At 36.6% G+C, this 23,216-nt stretch overlaps 1 protein-coding gene across 32 annotated transcripts in view; it reads left to right on the top strand.

The window, feature by feature from the left end:
• Nucleotides 1-23,216, top strand: part of SOX6 (SRY-box transcription factor 6) — a 626,002-nt gene that overhangs the window by 512,252 nt on the left and 90,534 nt on the right. For 27 of the 32 annotated variants that reach the window (XM_072969599.1, XM_072969571.1, XM_072969578.1 and 24 more), the window contains 2 exons: nucleotides 14,979-15,128; nucleotides 21,051-21,276. In XM_072969599.1, the coding sequence (XP_072825700.1) occupies nucleotides 14,979-15,128; nucleotides 21,051-21,276 (376 nt within the window). The remainder of the gene's footprint in view (nucleotides 1-14,978; nucleotides 15,129-21,050; nucleotides 21,277-23,216) is intronic. The other 5 variants (XM_072969596.1, XM_072969588.1, XM_072969594.1 and 2 more) reach the window with 1 other exon arrangement.

Here is a 23,216-nt window from a genome sequence, read left to right as displayed (position 1 = left end):
AATTGGAAAATACTATTTTCTGAAATTTCCTCTAACTAAGCTGTATTTCAACGGGCCATTTAATGCTCAAATGGACAAAGGTATTACTTCAGTCATTGAATTGTATCAAACTCCTTCTCAGAGGCCCAGTTTAAAAACTCTATAGGAAAAGTGGTTTAGCATCACATTCTCAATAGATTATCGCTTGGTCTGCTTACAAATAAAAAAGCAAATACATTTTTTTTAAAAAGAAAGGAGAAACACTCACTGTCACTAAATGGAATGGACTGTGTGCCCCAACCAGTCCTCAGTGCACCAGGATTGCCCCCCAGAGTTTAGGAGCTCCTTAGACCACATAGAAAAAGATACTGTTCTCTGCAGTGTTGCTGTTACCTGCTCAGAACATCTTCTTCATATCAAGGAAGTGTTTGCTGCAGGGCCCAAGTGTTTGCTGCAGTCCCTGAATAATGAATGCAAAGTTATGTCGTTGGCTTAGACATAGCACAACAGAGAGAGTGAGAGCAAGAGTGGGAAACTTTATTGAGATAGTTGAGGCCTAGATGTGACTGATTTGGGTGGAAGTCCCCTACTTCTCCATCTATTTATCAATAATTTTAATAAAGAGGCATTTCTTAGTTGCAGAACAAAATGGTCATACATAATTCAGCTATGTTCAACCATATCATTCTTGATTTTAGATCCACCTCTGCCACGTTTCCTGATTATGAAACACTATGACCAGGTACAGATAGACCTCCCTGTGAAGCAGGAAAATGACTATATATCGTCGGGTGATGATTTGCCACCATGTATTTAGACACCATGCTCACTCTTTATTAGAACAACTAGCTTGTTCTCTGATATGTTTTCTGTCTAAACAATAGTGAATGACTTGGAGATTTCAAGAAATCAGTGCTTCTTGATTCCACAAGTCTTCTTAAGTTAAAAGAACTAAGTGAGCATGAGCTAATGTCCTCTGAACCGCAGCCTCCTCAGCTATGAAATGAGGATAATGACACTTTCCATATTGTGAGGATCAAATGAGGTAACCTAAGCCAGTCAGCTAGTCTCTACATCCTTATGCTTGTATCTCTTATTAATTCATTAATTCAACATATTTAAGTGCATGTACTAGGTACTTTAGATACTCTATTGAACAAGCAAGCCAAACAAATTTTTGCCCTTTTATAATAGCCTAGGGAGAAAATCAATTAGATGAGCATTTCTTCAGTGATAAGACAGGTGACATGGCTGATCATTTGGAATCTCTGTATAAGTATACAAATTTATTGATTGACCAAGATGACTGTGTATAGGCTCTTTGAAATCCTTTTGTTCTAAAGCCATTGCCTGATGACCACTTGCTTCTGAGCTCACAAAGCATGAGACCCAGTGCAGTGCTCTTTAGCAAGAAGTGATGGTCAGGCATCAGTTAAGGTACTTTAAACTGGACTTCCCACCAATCAAGAAAAAGTACCACCATTTTGAAAGAAAAACCTTCACAAATAGACAATGAGATTGTAAAATTGTATAGGTTTTCGGAGCTAGAAAAGCCCTTAAAAGCTTTGAGAGTCAAATCCTAACTCTACCAGTGGTTCCTTGAGCTTGGGCAAATTAATCTTTCTATACCCAGATTCTATTAAATGGATTAGGAATGATACCTATCCCCATAGGGCAGTTGCAAGAATGCTTGTGAAAAGTGCTTTATGCACTTTGTTTTTTTGTGAATCTTTTGGTTTTACAGTTGAAGAGGCTGAGGCCTAGAGACATGGATTAATTTGACCAGAGCCACATAGCCTGTAAGTGGCCTGGGTTAGGATGTGTAGAATTGTGAGGCAACAGTGTGGAGAACAAAATTTTATGACTTCTTGTAAATAAAGTTTGGATGAATTGAACTGAATTTAAACATATGGCCAAGATGTTAGTATATATTATGCTTCCACTTATTCTAGGTGGGGGTGGGTGGTGATGAGTTTTTGTAGAGATTTTTTTTTTTTGCAGTGAAATGTACCAACCTAATGAAGGTTATCCTTTTAAAAAAAACAGGGCATATTAAAGTGTAAGACTCTGTAACAGTACTGGTAGTAGTGACAAGGCCAAAATACAAATTTATAGTGACATGAAAAAGGATTAATTATTCAGTTCACTTAGACATTAATTTCCGAAATGTTTATTAAGTGCCTGCTGTGTAGTAAGCACTGTGCTCTGGGGGATACTAAGATGGGTAGAACTTGATCCCTGTCCTCAGAAGGCCCACAATCCAGTAACAGTGTGATAGATTGTTAAAATATATGTGTTTCCAGAATAAAAATGCTATGGGAGGAGGAAGCGTTAAGGTCTGCCTGCAGAAGTATTGGCAATCTTCACGGATGAGCTGATGTTAAAGTTGAATCTTGAAAAGAGAGAGGAAATACACTAGGTTTATGGGGGAGGGATTTAGAGCGGCAGAGATACAGAGGCGAGTAAAAGCACTACAGACGAAGAGCAGTCTGCCCGTAGGTGTAGAAGCGATAGACAGCATGGCACATTCGGAAAACAACGAACAGTCTGGCACAGGCTGAGCATATGAGAGCAATAGGAGGTGAGATTGGAAAGGTAAGCGAGGGGTCAGATCACAAAGTGCCTTTTACACCACACTTGGGGATTTGCAATGCATGAGGTAGACATGATTTTATTCACACCATAAATGGTAAAGTGGTATAAGGTATAGTGAACAACTTTATGATGTGATATTCCTCTATTAATTTGATCTCTAGTTTACATTTCCCCTTACACCAGATTTAATAGTTAGGGAACTATGTTTGTTAAGATTCATGGTCCCTTTAGTACAATGGTACCCTGTGGCAAGTGAAACTGTACAAATAGTGTAATGATACATGCAAAATAAACAAAACTGTTTAAGATTGAAGCAAAGCCAAGGTCCAACCATTTCCCTGGGATTTGGGGAAATCTTGTAATCTGCAGTTTGTACTAAACCCAATCATAGTTAGCACATTGCTTCTCAGTGAAGGGGCCTTGATACTAATATTTCAACCAAACGATGAAGCAAGGAGTAAAAATCTATAAAGAAAAGCTATGGTTCTTCTAATTGTTAATGCCTTGAAATTACGCCCCTTTCTGGAATAATAAAATGTTCCTTGGCAGAGGTCAGGATCTCTGCCACTGACTTATTTAACAGATCCTCTTAACATCTGTCCTGCAGACTGTGCACTTTATTAGCAGACAAGAGACCCAACAGACTTAGCCTGCTGTGTCCCTTTTTCACATTCACACAGCTGTGGATTAACTCAGAGTTTCCAGAAGAGGACCAACCAGAAGGGATAGTAATGTTATTGGCCGATTCTAAAAAGATGGGAAAAAAGAGCAGAAACAAATGTTGCCCTAGTACAATTCAGTGTTTTTAGGGTGACAATTACCAGTCTGTTTTAAAAAGGAATAAAAGCAGCTATTTCTCTAAAAGAGGAAAGTCTATTCATATCTGTGTGGGAACCTAATCAGGCTCTTGTTTCCAATGACGATGACTCCACAGTCGCACCAGGTCTGCGACAAGAATGCTCCTTTTGTATGCCGATAATGTGGAAACGATAAAATTTCCTTTAAGAGACATATGTGTTTACATCATGAGATGTGTTATTTGACAAAATGCTTTGTTCTCCTCATATTTTCCATGCAGAGTTTCATGCTGGGTTGTTTGGCTGGAAATCTTTGATTAACTCGAATTAGTTGCTGAAATAAAATAGACACTTTTGTTTTATGAGTCCTCTTGCTGAGCTGTAAATTATAGTAAAACATATAAGAAGTGACAGAAAGAAGTGCTGATTTGAACCTCTGACCCACGACAGGCACAAAAACATAAGATTATTCCTTCAAAGAGCTGCATAGAGACATAAATATTCCATGGTCCACTCAGAATTACGCCCTCTTAACAAACTAAAGCTGTGATTTTACATCATGTAACGAGGGTTTTCTAGAGGTGTTACAGTAGGCTTGGAGGAGATACTGAGATTCTGACACCCTCCTGCAAATTAGGACTTTGAATGCTTAAAGGGTTTTCTCTGTCCAACAATGGACAATGAAAACAAGAACAAAGTAAAGTTCCTGTTCCCTAAATGAATAGCCAAGGGAGGTTTCCCTTTTTCCAGTGAAGTGGTACATTCTATAAATCTTAAGGCTTTCTCAAAGCTTCATTGGCCCTTAGTGTGAACATCTTAATTCTGTGGAGCACAGTCTTTGCGTACTAGCCTAAAGGAATGGGCTGTGACGGGGAGACATTACCACAAGCAGAAAAGAAATTCTGTTAATCTAAACCCTCCCCATTCTTCTCAGGATTTTTGTAGTTGTTGTTAATTAATTTTATAGGATTATTTTTAAACCTTTAGCTAACATAAGATCTCTTTTTTGGGCTTTGCTATAAGCAAAATGTACCTAATTGTCCTCAGTCAAAACTAATTGTGTTGGATGTGTTAAATAAGCTTATTGTGGTAATTATTTCAAAAGAGATACACATATTAAATTATTGTATGTACACATTAAACTTACACAACATTATTTACCAATTATATCTCAATAAATCTAGGAGAAAAAAAACCTAATTGTTCTCAATAATGGTGTTTCAGTAGTAATTTGTAAATGGTTCCATTATACCATTTATCATATTGTGTCATTCTCCCTCTCATCTTTTCTTGCTGTGAGCTCCTGAAAGACAGCCTATCTTATTCATCTTTGTATTCCTAATACATTTTTGCTAAATTGAATAAAAATGCCAAATGTTTTTCTCAATAAGATCTCTGGAGTGATATCAAAGAGACTATACCAATAAGAATTTAAGAGCCTACAATGTCTTTATGGTGTACCCCTATTCTAAGTATGTTATGTGCATTAACTCATTTACTCCATACAACGAATCTTTTGGAGTAGGCACTATTATTTCTCTATTTTAAAGATGTGGAAATTTAAGGCCCTGAGAGATTAAATAACGTGCCTGAGATCACATAAGTAGTAGGTCCTGACTGAAGAGTGTGCATTCTTAATCATTGTGCTATCCTGCCTCTGATAGCAACATACAAAGCGTATTTTTCTAAGTTTCTTCTTCAGTCCTTTATATTAACCATTGCCTGCTTCATCTGCTATAATGATTTTTTAAGGTGGATTGTTGGTATATGAATCAGATCATATCTAGTGACAATAAAGCACATTGTATGTTTATTACACATGATTTGAATAATTTTACTATGGTTGCTATGTATAAGGTATCATTCCTTTCTGCTAATTAGGGAGTAAGCCATGGGTATTGCTGTAGGATACAGATGGCATATTTACATACTGCAAAATATGCTGAAGTTGTCCAATTGGCAATACTAATAGTTTGCAGTTTGAAAATGACAGTTAGTGGAGGGGGCTCTGAAACAGGGTAAAACCTTTATTTGAATTAAAAAAATGCAGAAGAAAATATCAGAGGAAGGGAAGAATAGGATACTTTGCCTTATTTCTTGCCTAGTTTGCTTGATCACTTAAAAGTGAGTTCAAAATACATCCTTATCTCTCTCGATATTTATTACAAATGCACATTTCATGTCAATATTAATATGAGATTTTTGTTCAATAAATCTGTACACTTCATCATAGGTATGAAATTTTGTTCATTAGCATAATTCTTGTGCTCCATCTTCTGAAGGCTCCTGAGAGATTAAAAACCAAGTTCAATTTAAAACAGTAAAAACATTTTTATATAATAAACACATTTCCAGCCAGCGATATTTGTTCTATCCATTGATTAAAGGGAAAAAATAGCATCTAGAGAATATTATACTCATGCATTTTTCCCAAATGTATTTTTAACAATTTAAAAACTTTTTTTCATTGCATACTTACCCATATTTGTCATCATCCTGTGTTGTTTTGGAGGGTTCATTATGGATGGAAATCGAAAGACACAGAAGCTAGGCAGTTGTAGGATATTTTTCAAGCAATAGCATCTGGTTTCTTGGCAGTCATCCTGGGCCATGGCAAGGCAGCCCTGGCACATCTCCAGACTTCCCTGTGGGTATTGCTGAGGGATTTCCAGGTCTGCCATGTTGTTGTAATGGTGTTTCCTAGAAACCCAGAAACTTAGCATGGAATACAAAGTCAGTCTGACAGTGCACAAGGTCTGCATGGTCTGACCCCCTTGCTCTCTTTTTGGCACCTGACCTCGTACCCTTTGCCCAGCTGACTCAGCTGCAGCCACACTGGCCTTCTTGCTGTTTCTCAAACATTCTAAGTACAAGCACACCTTTGGCCCTAGGACTTGCACCTATCCTTTGCCTCTGCCTGGAATGCTGTCCCCATAATAACCTGGTTTACTCCCTCACTTCTTTTGGGTCTCTACTCAAATGTCCCCTTCTTTTATTTTTTTGACCTTTTCTATATTTAAAACTTCTCCTCCCTTGTAGTATTAATATACCCAGTCACTTTATGTTTCATGGCACATCACCACCAGAGTTACATATCTGTGTTTGTCTTCTCCTGACTCCCTTCCCCAGAGTCACTGATCACTTCTGTTTTCCCAAATAGTGCCTGGCCAGTAGTAGCTACTCAATAAATAATTTTCGAATGAACTTGAACTGCAAGTCACCTTTTGGTTACAAACAAACAATACCTTTAAATATTGGGAACCTATTGTATATTCATTTACTAATGGTGTTTTATTGAACTCGGCACATGCACTGAAATATATACACATGTTGAAAAATTCCCTATGACTTAGTTTATGGGAAATAATGCCTGGATTTCAAATCTAACTTCTGGACTTCTTGATGAGTTTTTATATCCTATTGGTAGTTAAGAGCACTTGTTTAAGTCTTCTCTGATAAGCTATGGCTTTGTGACTAGAGAGTTAAAGGAGCGTTACAAATGCAAGCTGTACCACTTGGAGCACATTCAGAGAGCTGGATCTCTTCAGCATTGCCTGCCCAGCTCTTAGAAACAGAGGAAAACAGTCAAATTCGTTCCCATCATGCCTATTTCCAAGTGCCCTCATTATCACCTCTTCGAATATCTTGCTTCAAGAACCAAATTACTAATTGTTTCAATGACTGAACTTCTATTTCTGTAAATAAAGCATTATGTATTTCCATATTTTATTTAGCACCCCAAAACTGAAGATATTTGGTAGAAGCAGAGAGAGATTGAGTTTTCTTGTTAAAATTATTGGGGGTGGCTTTGTTTATTTTAGTTATTTGCACTGTGCAACTATGTTCCATAAGGAAATGCTCGTCTGAATGCATTCCAATATAATTGGTGCAATCAGAATGAATTCTGTTTTGTTTTGTTTTTTTAATAGCAGATAACTGGGTGCTCTGTTAAGGGTAGGACCTTTGACCTGAGCCTCTTTCCCTATCCTTTTTTCTTTCTTTCTTTTCTTTCTTTCTTTCTTTTTTTTTTTTTATAGCTTCTCCTCTCTTCCACACCCGACATATTCCCCCTACTCCCCCATCCCATTAGCACAATGAGTTATGTCAAAGGAACAAGCTACTCAGTGCTTGGGAAAATAAGCAAGAGGATCTCTAGCCAGGAAAACTCCTTTTTCAATTCATTTTTCTTTACTTGACATTCCTGAGCCGGCTACAGGGGATAATGAAATGAATTAAACAGGTCCTGGCTCTCCAGTGGCTTACAGTCAATGCTTGTCCCATTTTTCCTTTGGTTTTTTGTGGTAAGACAAATGGCAGAAGTCTCAAAGGGGTTGAAATAGGTCTGCTCTCACCTAAGACAAATTTTTGGTCGTTTATGTGTGTTTGCATAAACTTTAATTTAAAAAAATATGTAGATACCTTAATATGATTATAATTACCCTAACCTAATTACTGTGGTTGCATTTTAAAATGTGTACACTTTAAGACAAATATTAAAATAAAATTCTACAACATAAATCATTTTTGGGTGCCCAGCGATTACTTTTTAAATACATATAGGATGAATATCTCTTTAACTCTTAGGGGAATGGTGGAAAACATCCCTCTTACGTAATCCAAACTAAAAGCTTCGATAGAATGTGCAAATTCTATCTGCAGTCAGTTTCCCTGAGAAAATAGAACACAGGGAAAAATGAGTCTTTATGAACACCAAATGGGGAAAATAGGGAACTCAGGTTCTAGATTCCATTCTGCCCACTGCTCACTAGTTGGGGTGCTTATGCAAATCACCTCCTTTTCCAGGATTGCATTTTCTGCATCTGGAAAGCAAAGGGATTGGATTAGATACTGTTTACAATTCTGCTACATAACATTGTGTTATCTGGTGTTTCTTTGCAAAAAAATCAGTGAATTCACATGCTTATAGATTCAAGAAGACAGAAATGAAGAGAAGTGATCTCCATCTCTGGGGTTCCTTTTGGAGAGGAATGAGGAAAAGTACACTAAGAAAAGGGTGTGGGCAGAAATTATAGCAATTTTTGGAAGATAGAGACAAGAAGGTAAACAAAGGGGTTTTAGTGGTCAGTCCTAACAGAGTGCCTATTGTCAGGCATTAAGTTAGGTGGTAGGGGCATAAAAACAAGTAAGACTCAATTCTTCCTTTAAGAAGCTCAGAATTTGGTGGGAGAGAAAGACAGGAAAATAATAAATTCCATCAAGTGGGAGATGGATAGAGAGATAGAAGGAGATGTAGTGGGAGCACAAAGGAGGCAGTGGTCAGGTAAGTCTTTAAAGAGAAAGTGATTTTCAGTTGAGACTCAAAAGATGAGTAGAATTATGACAAAGGGGTTAGTAGGAAAGGAAAAAAATATAGCAATAGAAAAATATGCAGGAGGAGCAAGGAGATTGACTTGGAAATTAACCCAATATGTGGCGAGTAGAAGTGAGAGTTCTTCCTTGATTCCTTCTCTCACCTCCTATCCCCACAGTCAATTTTCTTTGGTGTCAAATATTAAGGGTATAACTAAACAAGTACCTTCTATGCTGAAAACAAGGACTTCAGTTCTTTCCTTCCATAAAACCACAGCTATATTTCCTGGATCATTTTGTTGACATTGGAGGTTTATGAGAAGTAAAAGTATTTGTGATCTCTTTCAAATTATTTTTAAGCTCTCTCCCCCACCCCTCCTTCAGTCGGTAATGACTTGTTACTGACACACTTTCTTCCCTGTGCTGAACAAGCACTAAATCAGGCTGCTTAATTACCCCTGTCTCCGTTCCACCTTCTCATAGCCTCACAGCCGAACTTACCCAGCTTTATAGCATGCCTGCTTGGTAGGCAGAGACATGGTCGTCAGCATTGTTTTCAGAAGGTAACAAACCCCAGGATATCCCTGGAGAACTGAGCTGGGCTTGGGGCCTCCTGGTAGGCAGTCATCCATCAAGTAAATAATGACGTTTCCTGAAGGATGCCTCCCTACCCACCCTGCTTGTTTGTACAACATCTCCTTATTGTCCAGAGTAGTGAGTGTCTGGTACACAGGGAACAGAATCTGAGTTAACCTGAGCTAGAGTCCTGGGTTCTTAGACATTACATGGAACCACAGCAAATCAGGTAACTATAAAGGTTAAGAGTTGAAATCTTTCAGTAGTGCTTATTGAATCTTTTCATAGAATAGCATTTTCTCTTCTCTTCCTTTCTTCATTATCCAGCAACAGGCAAGTTGTATTTGAGGGAGAATTTTTTTTTTTCCTTTCTCTCTGGATCAGATTACAACAGGCCACTTTAAAATGCCCTTTCTAATTGAAATGACAAAACACAGGAGAATTTACTCCAAAGAGAATTCAGCATGTGAAGTTGTGCCTGCTTTTGTACCGTTTGTTTCCATATACTAGAGCATATTGGTGCCAATTTAAAGCCCCTGTCAATTTCCCTTTTTTATCAAGTTCTCCTATTTCTACCCATGCTCGGCATAGTTCTTTTTATTTTATCAGTCTGTTAAATGTGTGTCACTAGGATATTTCAGGTGTCTTCTATTATGGCTCAAAGATTGGTTGGAGAAGGGAGTTTAGCTAAAAATTTTGCCCCTTGCTCCTTCAAGTTACTGGTAGCACCCTTAACTCTTCTTTCTTCATTTAAGGATTGTCAAATGCCATTTTAGAAAAAAGTAGGACATCTGGAAATACAGTTTGCTGTTTAAGAGTTCGGAAGAGCAGCAATATCAGAATCTCTCTTGGACAATGATTCTTGTCTGGTGGTTAGGAACAGGAAATGGATTTCACTATGATTCACTGTATAGCTTATTTGAAATAATTTTAACATATAAAAGTAGAAGGCACATGGGCTTTAAAGTGAGATTGACTAAAATAGGTAATTCCTATCTTATATAAATTATTTTGAAGGTGAAATAAAATAATAAATGTAAAATACCTAGCACTATACATAACTAAGCTGGTCCTCAGTAAATGTTTGTTAACACATTTATGAATGGAGGTGATGACTGGATGAGTGGTTATGTGATTATGTGAAAATCAGGTGATTATGAGAATAAAAGGCCTTTCACCTTTTTTCCCTATGGTGCTCTCCTTTGGAGATCTTATGTGACTTTATCACAGAAAGCAAGAATAAAAAATACATATTTCATGTTATGGTAAATATTAGATACACTATGACACCATCCATTATAATTTGACATAAATTTGGCCAAACTGGGGGAAAAGCATGCCCTTCATCCCAAACACAATAGTGTTGTAAAATGACTCTGACACAATCCATTTCGTAGGTCCTGGCCATAGGCCAGCCTGTATACTCCAAGATTCAAGAATTTCACCGAAAGGCTGAATTTGGTTGGTAGGACCTACTGTTCTGTGTTGAATCTAAACAGACTTAGTTTTTAAAGTGTCACTAAGATCCAAATAAAGGCTAGTTTCAGGACACAAGAACTCCAGCAAACTATTAGAGGCATATATTTCTGAGTTTGTGAGAACTTCACAGGGCTTTCTTAACCCAATTTACTTAAAAGATTGGTCAATGAGTTAGTGGTAAAGCACAGAAAAGATGCTCTGTGTCTTAGTTTTAGTTCATTGCTCTTTCTAGATACTTCTCTCTTGGGATAAAGTTTGAAGTTATTACTGTGTCCTAATAAGGCCCTTCCCCCCTCTTGCCTCCTCCATGTTGGCCTCGTCTAAGTTCCTTGAAAACATCGCCTTCTTTTCTACCTCAGAGCCGTAATAACAGATGTTTCTTCTTTTTGGAATGTTCTTTGTCAACCTTTCTACCTGGATAATTCTTAAAGTGTTACGTCCTCAGAGAAGCTATTCTGATCCTCCAGACTATGTTAAATACCTTTGTTGGATGGTCTTTTTGGCATTCTATATTTTTCTTTCTCAGCACTTATGCTAACCGTAATTCATAGTTACTGTCTAAGCATTTATTTAATAGCTCCATTAAGGCAGGGATTATTTCTGATTTGCATGTTGTTACACCTTCATTATTTAGCACAGTGTTTAGTTAATAGTACATGTTTAATAAAATCTGCTATTTAACAAATTCATCAGTATTGGAAATGTGCTTGAAAGGTGCAAAGGTTGGTCCAAATATCCATTTCTAGTTTAAATGATAACGTTAGAATGAGGGCTAGAGAGGTCTTATTCTAGCACCAGTAGTAACTAACTATACGGTCTTGGGCAGGCTATTTCTATTCTCTAGACCTCAGCTCATCAGTGGAATGAAGAGGTCAGACTAGATTAAATGATCTGTTAAGGCCCTTTCAGTTCTAGGTACCAAGTATGTTATTGTTCAGCTTCCCAAAAATTTAATGCTGGATACTTTATTAAAACTGAACTAATAATAAAGGTAGAATGCTTTAAATCATAAAATAGTAAAAGCATTTCATAAAGAGCTCCTATGAAATATGAGTGATTTCATAATTTTGAAAAATATTTAGCTAGGCTCATTTTTATATGTATGCACTACATGTCTTCTATGTATTTTGGTTAAAAAGATAATTCAGTATCCCAAATACTCACTGAACATTTTTCAAAATTGAAGTAAAAAAACCTGTGTTTACAAAAACAGTCTTCACCAAAGTTTAAGTGTTTATAGGATTCTGGCTAAGCCTGTTAGAAGCTTTATTACATTGTTGATTTCTTTAACCCTCAACACTGTCTACAAATGGATATTCATTATTATCATCATTTTGACTGGACTATGATCTGAGAATCTTACATGGAATGATACTTTTGTAAGCTCTTTTGTAGTAGTTAATCAGAGTTTAACCTTTTTCCTTCCCAAGCCATTAGTTTGCAAAGGAGTTTTCTAACCTAAAGCTATTTATATGAATAACTAATACTTTGTGTTCTTTCAGAAAAAGATGCAGTACCATTTAGAAAAACTTTAAATTTATAAGTAACTAGGCTGAGAAGAAAAAGTAGTACTACAATCTGTGTTAGAGAAGTTTAAGACAAGTTTGTAGCTAGCAGTCATTGAGGAGCTATGTAGTCAACATTCTAAAAATGACTTCAAGAGGGTAATTTCTTGTGAAACAGTGTAATTTAATTTGGACTGAATTTGTTTTCCTTTTATTTTGTTAAAAATCAACACTGTAAAATTATTCATTATGTTTACAATGAATATAATCATACACCACTGCTGTTGCCTCATTTATAGAGAGAATATCTGTCCTCCCTAACATCCAGTGATTTTATATAGCATATTAATTCAGAAAATATTGATTGGTTGTCTCTTATTGCAAGGCATTATTCTTGATGCCAGGCATTCAAACATAATTAGGTTGATCATGACTTCAATAAGCTTACAGTCTATCAATCATGATGAGACTTATGTGCATAACTAAATACAAGGTTAAGAAAAAGTGATAAGCATCAAGTGTTAAGGATATGTATCTTACATCTCTAGAGCTATGCGTTTGTTCTAAGACTTGGAATCCTCCTTAGCTCTTAACATAGAGCCTGGCATATAGAAAATATTTCAATTAATGTTTGCTTAGAAGATGAGCTATTTGTGAAATTTTTCTGTAAACCCATGCGTATTCAATGAATGACATTCTTTTATCCAAATCAGATCTAAAGTCTTCTATCTGAAAAGCTCTATACTTATATCTAAAATAATATGTTTGGTTAGAATGTGAAAATTTTTATTTTCATGGGCATCTTCTATCTTTACACTGGACTCTAATTTCTGACTTCCATTTCAAGGCTCATTCTACTGTATCTTATCTGATATCCTACTGTCCAGTTTACCCAGCTCTGTAAGTTTTATAGAGTGTAGCTATACTGTATCAGTAATCACAACTCACAAGGAACTCTGAGGAATCACAACTCAGAGGAATCTCAGAGTTTATGGGGTCTTGCTTTTCTGAGGTACAACTTTCTAGAAAGGGGTATAAAATAAATGATTGTCGAAGCTTTAGAGGAAATAATTAACACTACTTTATTTCTAAAAGGCAACTATATTGTTCAATTATTGTGAAGGATCTCTGAAGTTAGTCAGCATTTATGAAGTAGATTTGTTTCCAAAGATTTGTTTTTCTACTTTTCTTCACTAGTTGGAGTTCCCTGAAGACTCAAGATTGAGTACAATTGACTTGCTTCTGATCTTGTGAATCATGAAGTGAGAGATGAAGGCATAAATGACATCTGTGGACCTCTCTAAGTTTTCATGACTCGTTAATACTCAGTAGTAGAGTGTATTGGTCATGATACCAGCCACTACATAGCCAATACTTTTTCACCTCTCAACCATCTCCACTCCACTCAGTATAGAACTTTTCCTCACTGGCTTAGTTCAAGCAGAAAGTTTTCAGAGGTTTCACTTGCCCACATTTTTGAAGACACCTGGCTGAATTTTAAAGAAAGAGGATACCACAGAGTGAAAAGGAAACAAGACAGCCCTTTCTTTCCCTGAAGTTCTAGCAGTTTGACTGCCTCTTACTTGTGAATTTTTCTTGCCACTGAGTCATTGCACATACAGAATTATGAAACTTTAATTTCTTTAGAGGCTTGTTATATTAGAAAAATTGTTCCAAAGAAAGCAACAATCATGACATAAGCACATCTGGCTCTTGCAAATTATTCTTTATTAAGCTTTCATTTAATTACATGTGCTGAAAGGTCTGTTTTTGATTACTGTAATTTTTTTTTATTTGTCCATCTGAATGATAGTAATGCTGGAAATTACATACAAACCACCTGTTTTTTCTCCCTACTAATATGGCAAAGTTTGAGCTATTTTCTTGGTGGTTGATGAACTAGGAAGCTTTCTATTTATTACACTAGAAATATGACTATCAAGGTAGTGGCTTAATCTTGATGATAAGAAGAAAAGAAAATATTGGAACGGCATTTTCAAGCATGAAATAGTGTTAAGATTGAGGTATCTGAATTCTGGTTAACCATAGCAGATTAACACATTCATTTATTGCCAACTTCACCCCAAAGCTAATAAATCAACAGTTAAAGGTTTAACTTCCTGTGCTAGGAAAAAGAAGCTTGATTTTCCCCCTACAAATCTGACTATATTCTCTTTAGGATTATGTTATATGCTGCCTAGAAATAAGATCTTGAGGAAGAAGGGACTGCCATTGGGCCTCTTGGGGTAGCATTCTTATCATCCAGAAGGATCAACATCCCTAGAGAAGCTTGGTCAATGTTGAATTAGAACCATGTTCCTTCAGATGTCCCTAGGAAAGTTTAGATCAGTTCATGAATATTAAAATTACACAGATGGACATATTGGCATGCAAAGAACTTTTTGTAAAGATTTTTGACACTAGAAAGAACCTTTGAGACCATTTAGGCAAATTCCTTTTTGTGCAATTGAAGAAACTGAGTTCTAGAGCAATTCAATCCTTTGTTTAGGGTCATAAACGTATTGCTAGAAGGACCAAGAACAGAACAATGGCTCCCACCCAGTATTCTTTCCTTCTGTTATACTATTTATTCTCTTTTATTTTCCTCTTTAAAAATAGTGAAAGAAAAATTGCAAAGCTGTCAGAGAAATAATTGTCTAACAATACGGTAAGTTTTTTTGGAAACTCTATTTCAGCTGCATTTAAAGAGATGATGTTTGTCTTCCCTGTTTTGCAGCAGCTCTATGCCGCTCAGCTGGCCAGCATGCAGGTGTCACCTGGAGCAAAGATGCCATCAACTCCACAGCCACCAAACACAGCAGGGGCAGTCTCACCTACTGGGATAAAAAATGAAAAGAGAGGGACCAGCCCTGTAACTCAAGTTAAGGTATTTGCTTTATAGGATTATGGAAACAAACAGTTTGGAAAATAGCTTTGCGAGAAAGGTAGTGAACCAGGCTGTGTTGGGAATAAACAGCGGGATGCAAAGCAACATAAAGGAACCCCAAAATGCTCTTCTTTATGGTAAATTTCATGATTGAGCACTGAGAAACAGGTGTTTCCCTTTTGATAACAATAGTGCCGTATTGTGAGATCTTTACCTAAATCTGCAAACTTCTCAAGAGTTTTTTCCCTTTCAGTTCTGGCTTTTATTTCTTAATGTTCATTGGCATGAATGGCCATGGTTTTATTACCGGTCTTTGTCATAGACTTGTGACACGTCTCTCTAAGTTCCTCAAGCAGGTGGGGAGCCAACTTATAGTGCTAGAGAAGGAGAATCTCAAAACTTTAGATTGACAAAAAGGGACCAAAAAGAACCTAATGCTGGACTTTATATGGTTTGTTGAAAAAGTTCTCTCCTTCAAAAATAGTTGTAAATGTGGGCTCTGAAGAATGAATGATGCCAGTATCTAATCATGGTTTGATATCATGTATAATAGTGATAGGATAGACAGACTCTCCCAAGTTACAGCTTTTCCTTTCTGATTTTCAGTTTCTTAAAATGGGTCAGCCAGGAGGTACTCGGTGATAGAGGGGAATTGACAGTCTACTCCAACTTTGTGCTGTAGCTGATACTTATAGGTTTTTATGATTAACTTTGTCTCCTATATTGAATTAACAAATTCAAACACTTCAAAGGAACAGTTGTTTTCTATCATTGACGTACCTACTTTGAGGGTTATGTTAAGCCCAGATGTATTATTGTAATATGCCCCAAGGACTGCATTCAGAGAGATTTTGCAGTTATTGAATTGTTACATGGGAAATACCTCAGGCCAACAAAAAGGCACTGAAGGCTTCAAAATTACTGAAATGATTTTATTTTCTAAAATTTGCAGATAGGAATGTTGAGATTTTGGAAAAGTCCTTAAAAAGTATGGATCCCAAATACTAAAGATAAAAAAAGTAAACACATTAAGAGGAATAGTTCTGCTTTTACCCACCCAAAGGAATTAACTTGATGCTACCTTTGCCTTTAGATTCTTCACAGATTTATTCATCCAAAGATGAACATTAATGATTTGTTAGAAATAGTGAGATATGACAATAGGTAGCTTACATTTAATAAGATAGCAGACTTATTAAGGAAACAGACTGTCTATTTTGTGTTCCCAGAGTTTCTGTTTGTGAATAGGAGTCAGAACACTACGACTCAAACCAAGGCACTTTGTTTGAGTATAAGCATATCAAACATCAGTGACTTGAGTTATTGAGTATTAGCTATTTTAACATGAAAAAGCCATTTAATAAGTGGGTTGGCCAAATGGAACTGCACCAAACCAAGCCTCTACTGGATGAGTAAAATGTTCCCTGGTTAAATTTAAGTTTATATCTGCTTTTACCATTCCAGCTTTGTGGGCCAACTGAATTTTATTACTCAGTTGACCACATGCAAATTCTTAGGGAGTTCTCTATGTAATTTGACTTGACTATATTTTATGTTAATAACAAAGGAAACATTTATTATACTTATTAGATTGTTTATTGTACGTGTGAATAAAACTATATAGACCAAGACATAAAGCAAATGTTTTAAATTTTTAAAATAGCTCCTACCTCTTATTGTAGAAGTTTTGAATATAATCTTATATTTTGCTAATTGAAAGAACTACGGTCACTAAGATACCTCATTTTTTCTGTCTGTAGTCATTGCTCTCCCTCTGCGTATAACATGACTATGTGACACAGGGCACTGTTAGCGGAAGGTAACAAAAATAAAAATAGATAATCTTCTGTACTTTCTTTCCCCTAGAATTTTTGTTTGCTATAATTGTTAACATCAGAAGTCAGGCTGTTTCTGTTCAAATGTCAATTCTATCACTTTTACCAGATGTATCATCTTGGGCAAGTTACTTAACTTCTTTCAGCCTTAGTTTTTGCCTCTGTAAAATGGAAGTTAGTTTTATTTTGGATGTTAAATGAGATAACGCATCCTCTAGCATGTAGTGAGTATTCCATAAATTTTAGAATAGCAATGATGATGACGACGATGATGACAATCTGACGGTAATAAAGAAGATGGAGGTGGTGGGAGTACTGGTTCAGATTGAAGTATCTAGTTCTATACTGAGATCCTAAAAGAAACCTAGAAGATCTCCACTTTAAACCATTATGAAGGAACAGGGATCCAATTTACTCTCCCTGCTTGAACAGCTAAAACTCAAGAGAAAATACAAAAAACAATAGTTTCAAACATTCCCCATAGGGTTATAGGACATTAATCCCTGACAGAAGAGAAACAAGTGAGGCAAGCACTACACTTGGTCCAGCTTACTGTCTCGAGGGCGTTTCCAGGCAAAAGTGCAGGAAGGGATGCCCACATGCAGCTTGGCAGGCTTCCTGAGTAGAGAGGCAGAGTTCAGAGTTGAGGGATGCCAAGGGAGATGGAATTTGTGAGGCAGAGAACCAGAGGAGAGAGCTGTACAGAGAGAGTGCTGGAAATCTGCAGAAGGTTCGCCTGTATTTAGCTGAGCCTTAATCAGCATATGCATGTGAGGAAACATCTGAGGTCATGCTACCAGATGTAGCAGACAAGGTTCTTGAAGGACTGAGAATGATTTGTATGACCACTGGCCAGAGTGGAAAGCTCTCCTGACACGTGGTCATCAAGTAGAGTCCCCAGCAAGGTATTACCTCAGTAGTGGGGCCAGATTATCCCTAGATTAATGGCTGTTCTGGACCTGCCTAACAAAGCCTGAACATAAGCCAACAAGGGATCAAATTTGTCCGCATCTCAGAATAAAGTCCACACATATTTAAAGGAATATACAAACTCTGACACCCAACAATGTAAAATTCACAAGGTATAGCATCTATTCAATAATTACCAGGCTTTCATAGAACAAGAAAATGTGAACAATAATGAGGAGAATAGTCAATCATTAGAAATAGATCCCAAAATGACGCGGATGATAAAATTAGTAGACAAGACAGTAAAAACAGTTCTTATAAGAGACTTTCAGCTATAGCCAAGTGAAGAGATAAGTACATCTGATCCTTGAAAAACACCCACAAAGTTTCTGGCAGGCTGTGAAGAACAATAGCAGGTCTGCCGTAGAGGAAAGGGATCTACTTGACTGGGAGTTGGGACGTGCTTCCCGTGCTCAGTGGCATTGTTGGTGGAAGTGGGAATTACTGAATTATAAGAATAAATAATAAATTAGAGTAAATAGTCATACCTTTTTTATTGAGCTTCACTTTATTGTGCTTCACAGATCTTGCATTTTTCACAAATTGAAGGTTTGTAGCAACCCTGCTTAGTCAGATGATGGTTAGCACTTTTTAGCAATAAAGTATTTTTTAATTAAGGTATACACATTATTTTTTAGACATAATACTATTACACGCTTAATAGACTACAGTATAGTATAAACATAACTTTTATATGTGCTGGGAAACCAAAATTTCATGTGACTTGCTTTATTGCGATATTTGATTTATTGCAGTGGTCTGGAACCAAACCCATAATATCTCTGAAATATGCCTATATTCAAAACTGAATAAAACCAGGTGTTATGAACTCCATATATTCAAGAATATAGAGGAAAACATGAACATTGTGGGGCAAGACATGGAAAACCTAAATTGAATATCTAAAGATGAAAAATACAGTGTTTGAGAAAAAAGTACACTGGATTAGTACTTATTTAAATCAGTAACAGATATTAAAGAAGAAAAGATTAGTGAACTTGATGACATAATAATGAAACTATCTAAAATGAAGTATATAGAAAAAAGACTGTCAGTGCTATGGGATATCAAATGGCCTAATACATGCAATGAGAGCCCCAGAAGGAGAAAGAAGAGACAGAAAAATATATTTGAAGAAGTAATAGCTGAAAATTTTATGAATTTGAAGAAAATTCTGAACTCAGGTATCTGAGAAGTTCAGTGAACCCCAAATAAAAGAAACATGGAGAAAACTAACTAAATGTCTAGCATATAAATCACTATTATTTAGATATAACTTAAAGAACTAGCTAAATATCCTTTGAGTTCAGAGCAAAGGGAAGTAAGTGGTAATTAAACACATCAGATAATTTTGACATTTATAATGGATACAAGTAATTTTCCTGAGAACCTATCCTCTGTGGATAGAGATGAAAGTACATCACAAGGAGGAGGATGCAGCTCAGTGGTAGAGTGCATGCTCAGCTTGCACAAGGTCCTGGGTTCAATCCCCAGTACCACCATCAAAAAATAATTAAATAACTGAACTTAATTATCTCCCCCCACCAAAACACAAACAAACAAACAAAAAGTATATTGGAACACAGATGTGCCAGATTATTTATTTCCTTTCAAGACAAACAAACAAACAAAAAAAACCCAAACCCAAAAACCTAGGGCATTACTACATTGTAAAATGACTTATTTTCTCTTTAGTAGAGAAGGGGCCTGGGATTTAGAGTCCAATGAGCTATAAATCAAATTTTGTCTCTCCACATATGGATTTGGACAGTCATTTTTTTCACTCTGACTACTCCTTCCTTTGTAAATTTAGAATAATACCATCCAGCCTCGAAGAGTTATTGATAGATGAAATAGTATATGTGAAAATGTCTAGGATGGTGTTGGTACCGAATGGCTCCTCTGTGCATATTATTTTCATTTTTTCTTTCTAATCTTCCTTCCTAAGCAGTGTTTTCTGGCACAATGACCATTTTCACTGGAAAAGACCTTAAAGATCAGCTAGTATCAGGCCCTCTTTTCTACAGATGAAGAAGTTGAGCCGAGAGGAAGCATGTTTGCCAATGGGAAGAAAGTTCTGTTTCTAAGCTACTGTGTGTTTTAAACAATGGCATTAAAAGCAAGTTCTCTGTGCCTTCTCAGAAGCAAAACAGGAGTTAACATTTGCTGACAATTTTATTTTAAACATAATAATGCAGATCTTAAAATTGAACATCTAAATGAATATGCTCATATTACAACTCAATTTCTAGAATGATGGGAATGTTGTTAAGGGTGTTTTATGGCAGGATAAATGAAACAAATAAAGGTGAGGAGCTTTGCTTTCAAGCTCCTAGTAAAACCAGAGTTACAAGCCAGACATTTGAATACTGTTCAGTATAGAACAGGCATCTTAAAATAGACATTCTGTAAATATATGTAGCAAAGAATATAAAGAGACATCACTTTAGACATGAAAAATAAATTGCATATAGCATGGTATGTAAAACATAATTATAATGTCTGCTTGCTCTTTGCAAAAATTAATTTTAAACATGACTAGAGACCAGAATATAGACCATGAAGAGTGCCCACACCCAGAAAGCCACATAGAAGCCATGCTGTGGCATGCGGCTCCCTGGGCAAAGGCCCAGGAGAGCAGAAGAAGGCTTTCTGTGTTTCCATTTTTAAAGTACTTGCAATTGTTTGATTTAAAATATATATTAAAAAATTAGCGGCAGAGCCTATTTATAGTTCCAGGAACTTTTCAGAGAGAAGAACACAAAAGCACTACAGAGCTGTTGAAATTTTAAATAATTCTTTGTAAATGCCCTAGGTTAATTTAGATCCCTGAAAACACATTAGGAAATTAAGCTGTAATGTGAGCTAATTCAGATTTTAATTTGGCAAAAAGAATGATCCAACTACACAGTTAATGTAAATAGAAGCATAACACAGGGAAATTAATGAGGTTTCCTTCCGATGAATCTTCAAGGAGGTAGATAATTAGCTTCTTTTGTTATTATTGTAGGAGAATGTGGCATTGTCTCTGAGGTGTAAAATAACTGTGGCTTACTAAGTGATAATGTGCTTCATTTGTCTTTTTTTAAATATAATTATTTATGGTAAACTCTTGTAGGATGAAGCAGCAGCACAGCCGCTGAACCTCTCATCCCGACCCAAGGCAGCTGAGCCTGCAAAGTCCCCGACGTCTCCCACCCAGAGCCTCTTCCCAGCCAGCAAAGCCAGCCCTGTCAATCTGCCTAACAAAAGCAGCATCCCCAGTCCCATTGGAGGGAGCTTGGGAAGGGGATCCTCTTTAGGTAAATGGAAAGGTCAACACCAGGAAGAGACTTATGAATTAGGTAAAAGAAAGCAAAACTTGCTTATGGATGACTGATCCTTGTTTCCAAAGTGTTCCTTTGTCGAGGGGGAAAAAAGTGAAAGTAAAAAAAAGTATTTTCTGTTGAAATATAACCCAATTTAATGTCTTGGGTGACTAGAACTTTTAGAAAAGGTCATAATTACAAATTCTGCTGGGATGGGTTCTTCAGATGATGGTAAGTTAGATCCAGCAACCAGAGACTTAGAAAATTCTTTAATTGGCCAGTGCTTTGCTGCTGAAGCAACTCTAGGCAGACAAGAGTGACGTGAACCCTCTGAGGGTCTAAAGGGACCAGACCCAAAAGCTGCTTGCCAAAAATCCAAAATTTCTTTGAAACTTTATATTTTCTTAGTAAAACATATGTGAATTTTCCATCTTATCCCATATTAGTTTTGCAATGAAGCAAAAATGAATGACATACTTCCATGACATCTTATGAAATAAAACCATTATCTAGCAAGATATATCACAATGATCCCCTGGCTTCTTACAGTCTCTGATATATGGCCAAGTATCTCTAAGGATAGTCACACCATGGTGTGAGAAATATAGAGGAGAAACACAGGGTCTGGCATCAGCAGCCTTGAACTGAGAACCTTTACATACTAGCTATGTGGTGCTGTGAAAATTATTTAATATTTTTGAACTCAGTTTCCTAATCTCTGGAAAGGAAATATTACCTAGCTCATTGGTTGTCATGAGAATCAAAAGAGAAAAATATGTATAAAGTGCCTAACATGTTGTCTGGCACCTAGAAGTCATGCAATTTGAAGAGACTAGGCAAACGATTATGAGCACATTTACATGTACAAGTGGAAAGAAACAGTACAAGCGAAAGCACTTGTCAGTAGCAGAGAGCCAGATGAGCAGAAACATTATTGTTCCTCCACTCTGTAAATGCCTTAATTTTCAAATAAAGACACAGAGTTTCAAAGAGTTTAGGGACTGGAACTAGCATTTCTTCACCATATTTCCTTGTGTTATTGAATCCTGGAGCCTGAAATGCTTACTGTAACAAATAAAATAATGTATAAGGGTAGCCATTTACAGATCAAAAAATAGTTTTACCTATCTTATCTCGTTTGATTTTTCACAGTAATCTTGTGAGTTAGGTAGTGTATTATTATTACCCTCATTGTATTATAAAGTAAATTGTGGTTCTTTCAGGTAAATGACTTGCCCACAGCCACGTGGCTATTCATTAGCAGAGCCAAAACTAGGCTCCAGGTCCTCTCACGTGGAAGTCAGTGCTCTTTTTGTAAACTTACAGTTGGAATATTTGCTGAACTCTGCTGAGTCTAAGCGAATCTTCTGACGGTGAGATATAAATCTTCCTCACTGAAATCGGGGACATTAGGATCCATACAGCAGCTTATTCTCATTTTGAGTTAGGAGGCCTCTTTCAGGGGCCCGGAGGTTTTCACTCCAAGTCAGTGGTATTGGTGTGGGAGAGAGAAATGAATCGTTTCCAGCATGTGAATATGATCGCTGGATTGTTGAAAGTTGTGAGATGAGAAAAAAAAGCCAAGCCAACATGAGGATAAATTATAGATTTGATCTTGAAATGACTCTTCTATAATCCACTTCTGAATTTCGTTTGGAAAGTATATGTTTGCTATACTGAGCGTTGTGAGGAACAAAGATGACTGTATCACAGGCCCTGCTCTTGGAGAGTTTATACTTCAGCAGAGTATATTCCTTAGATCATGAGAGCTGAAGTAATACCACTCTTGTCCAGGCAATATTGGATAGAATTTTTTTTTTAATCAGAAAAGCCTCACAGAGCAGAAGACGTGGGTTTTCTATATCCTAAAAAGTGACAGTTTGACTTTTTACAAATTTTCCATGGATGTCATAGGAAATTTTCTGAACTCAAATGTGTATGCACATGCATGGCACACACATAGACATGTGGTGTGA

Source organism: Vicugna pacos, chromosome 10, assembly GCF_048564905.1.
Source record: "Vicugna pacos chromosome 10, VicPac4, whole genome shotgun sequence".
NCBI classification, from domain to species: domain Eukaryota; kingdom Metazoa; phylum Chordata; class Mammalia; order Artiodactyla; family Camelidae; genus Vicugna; species Vicugna pacos.
The sequence above is the reverse complement of the archived record's forward strand: the minus strand, read 5'-3'. Positions and strand labels throughout refer to the sequence as shown.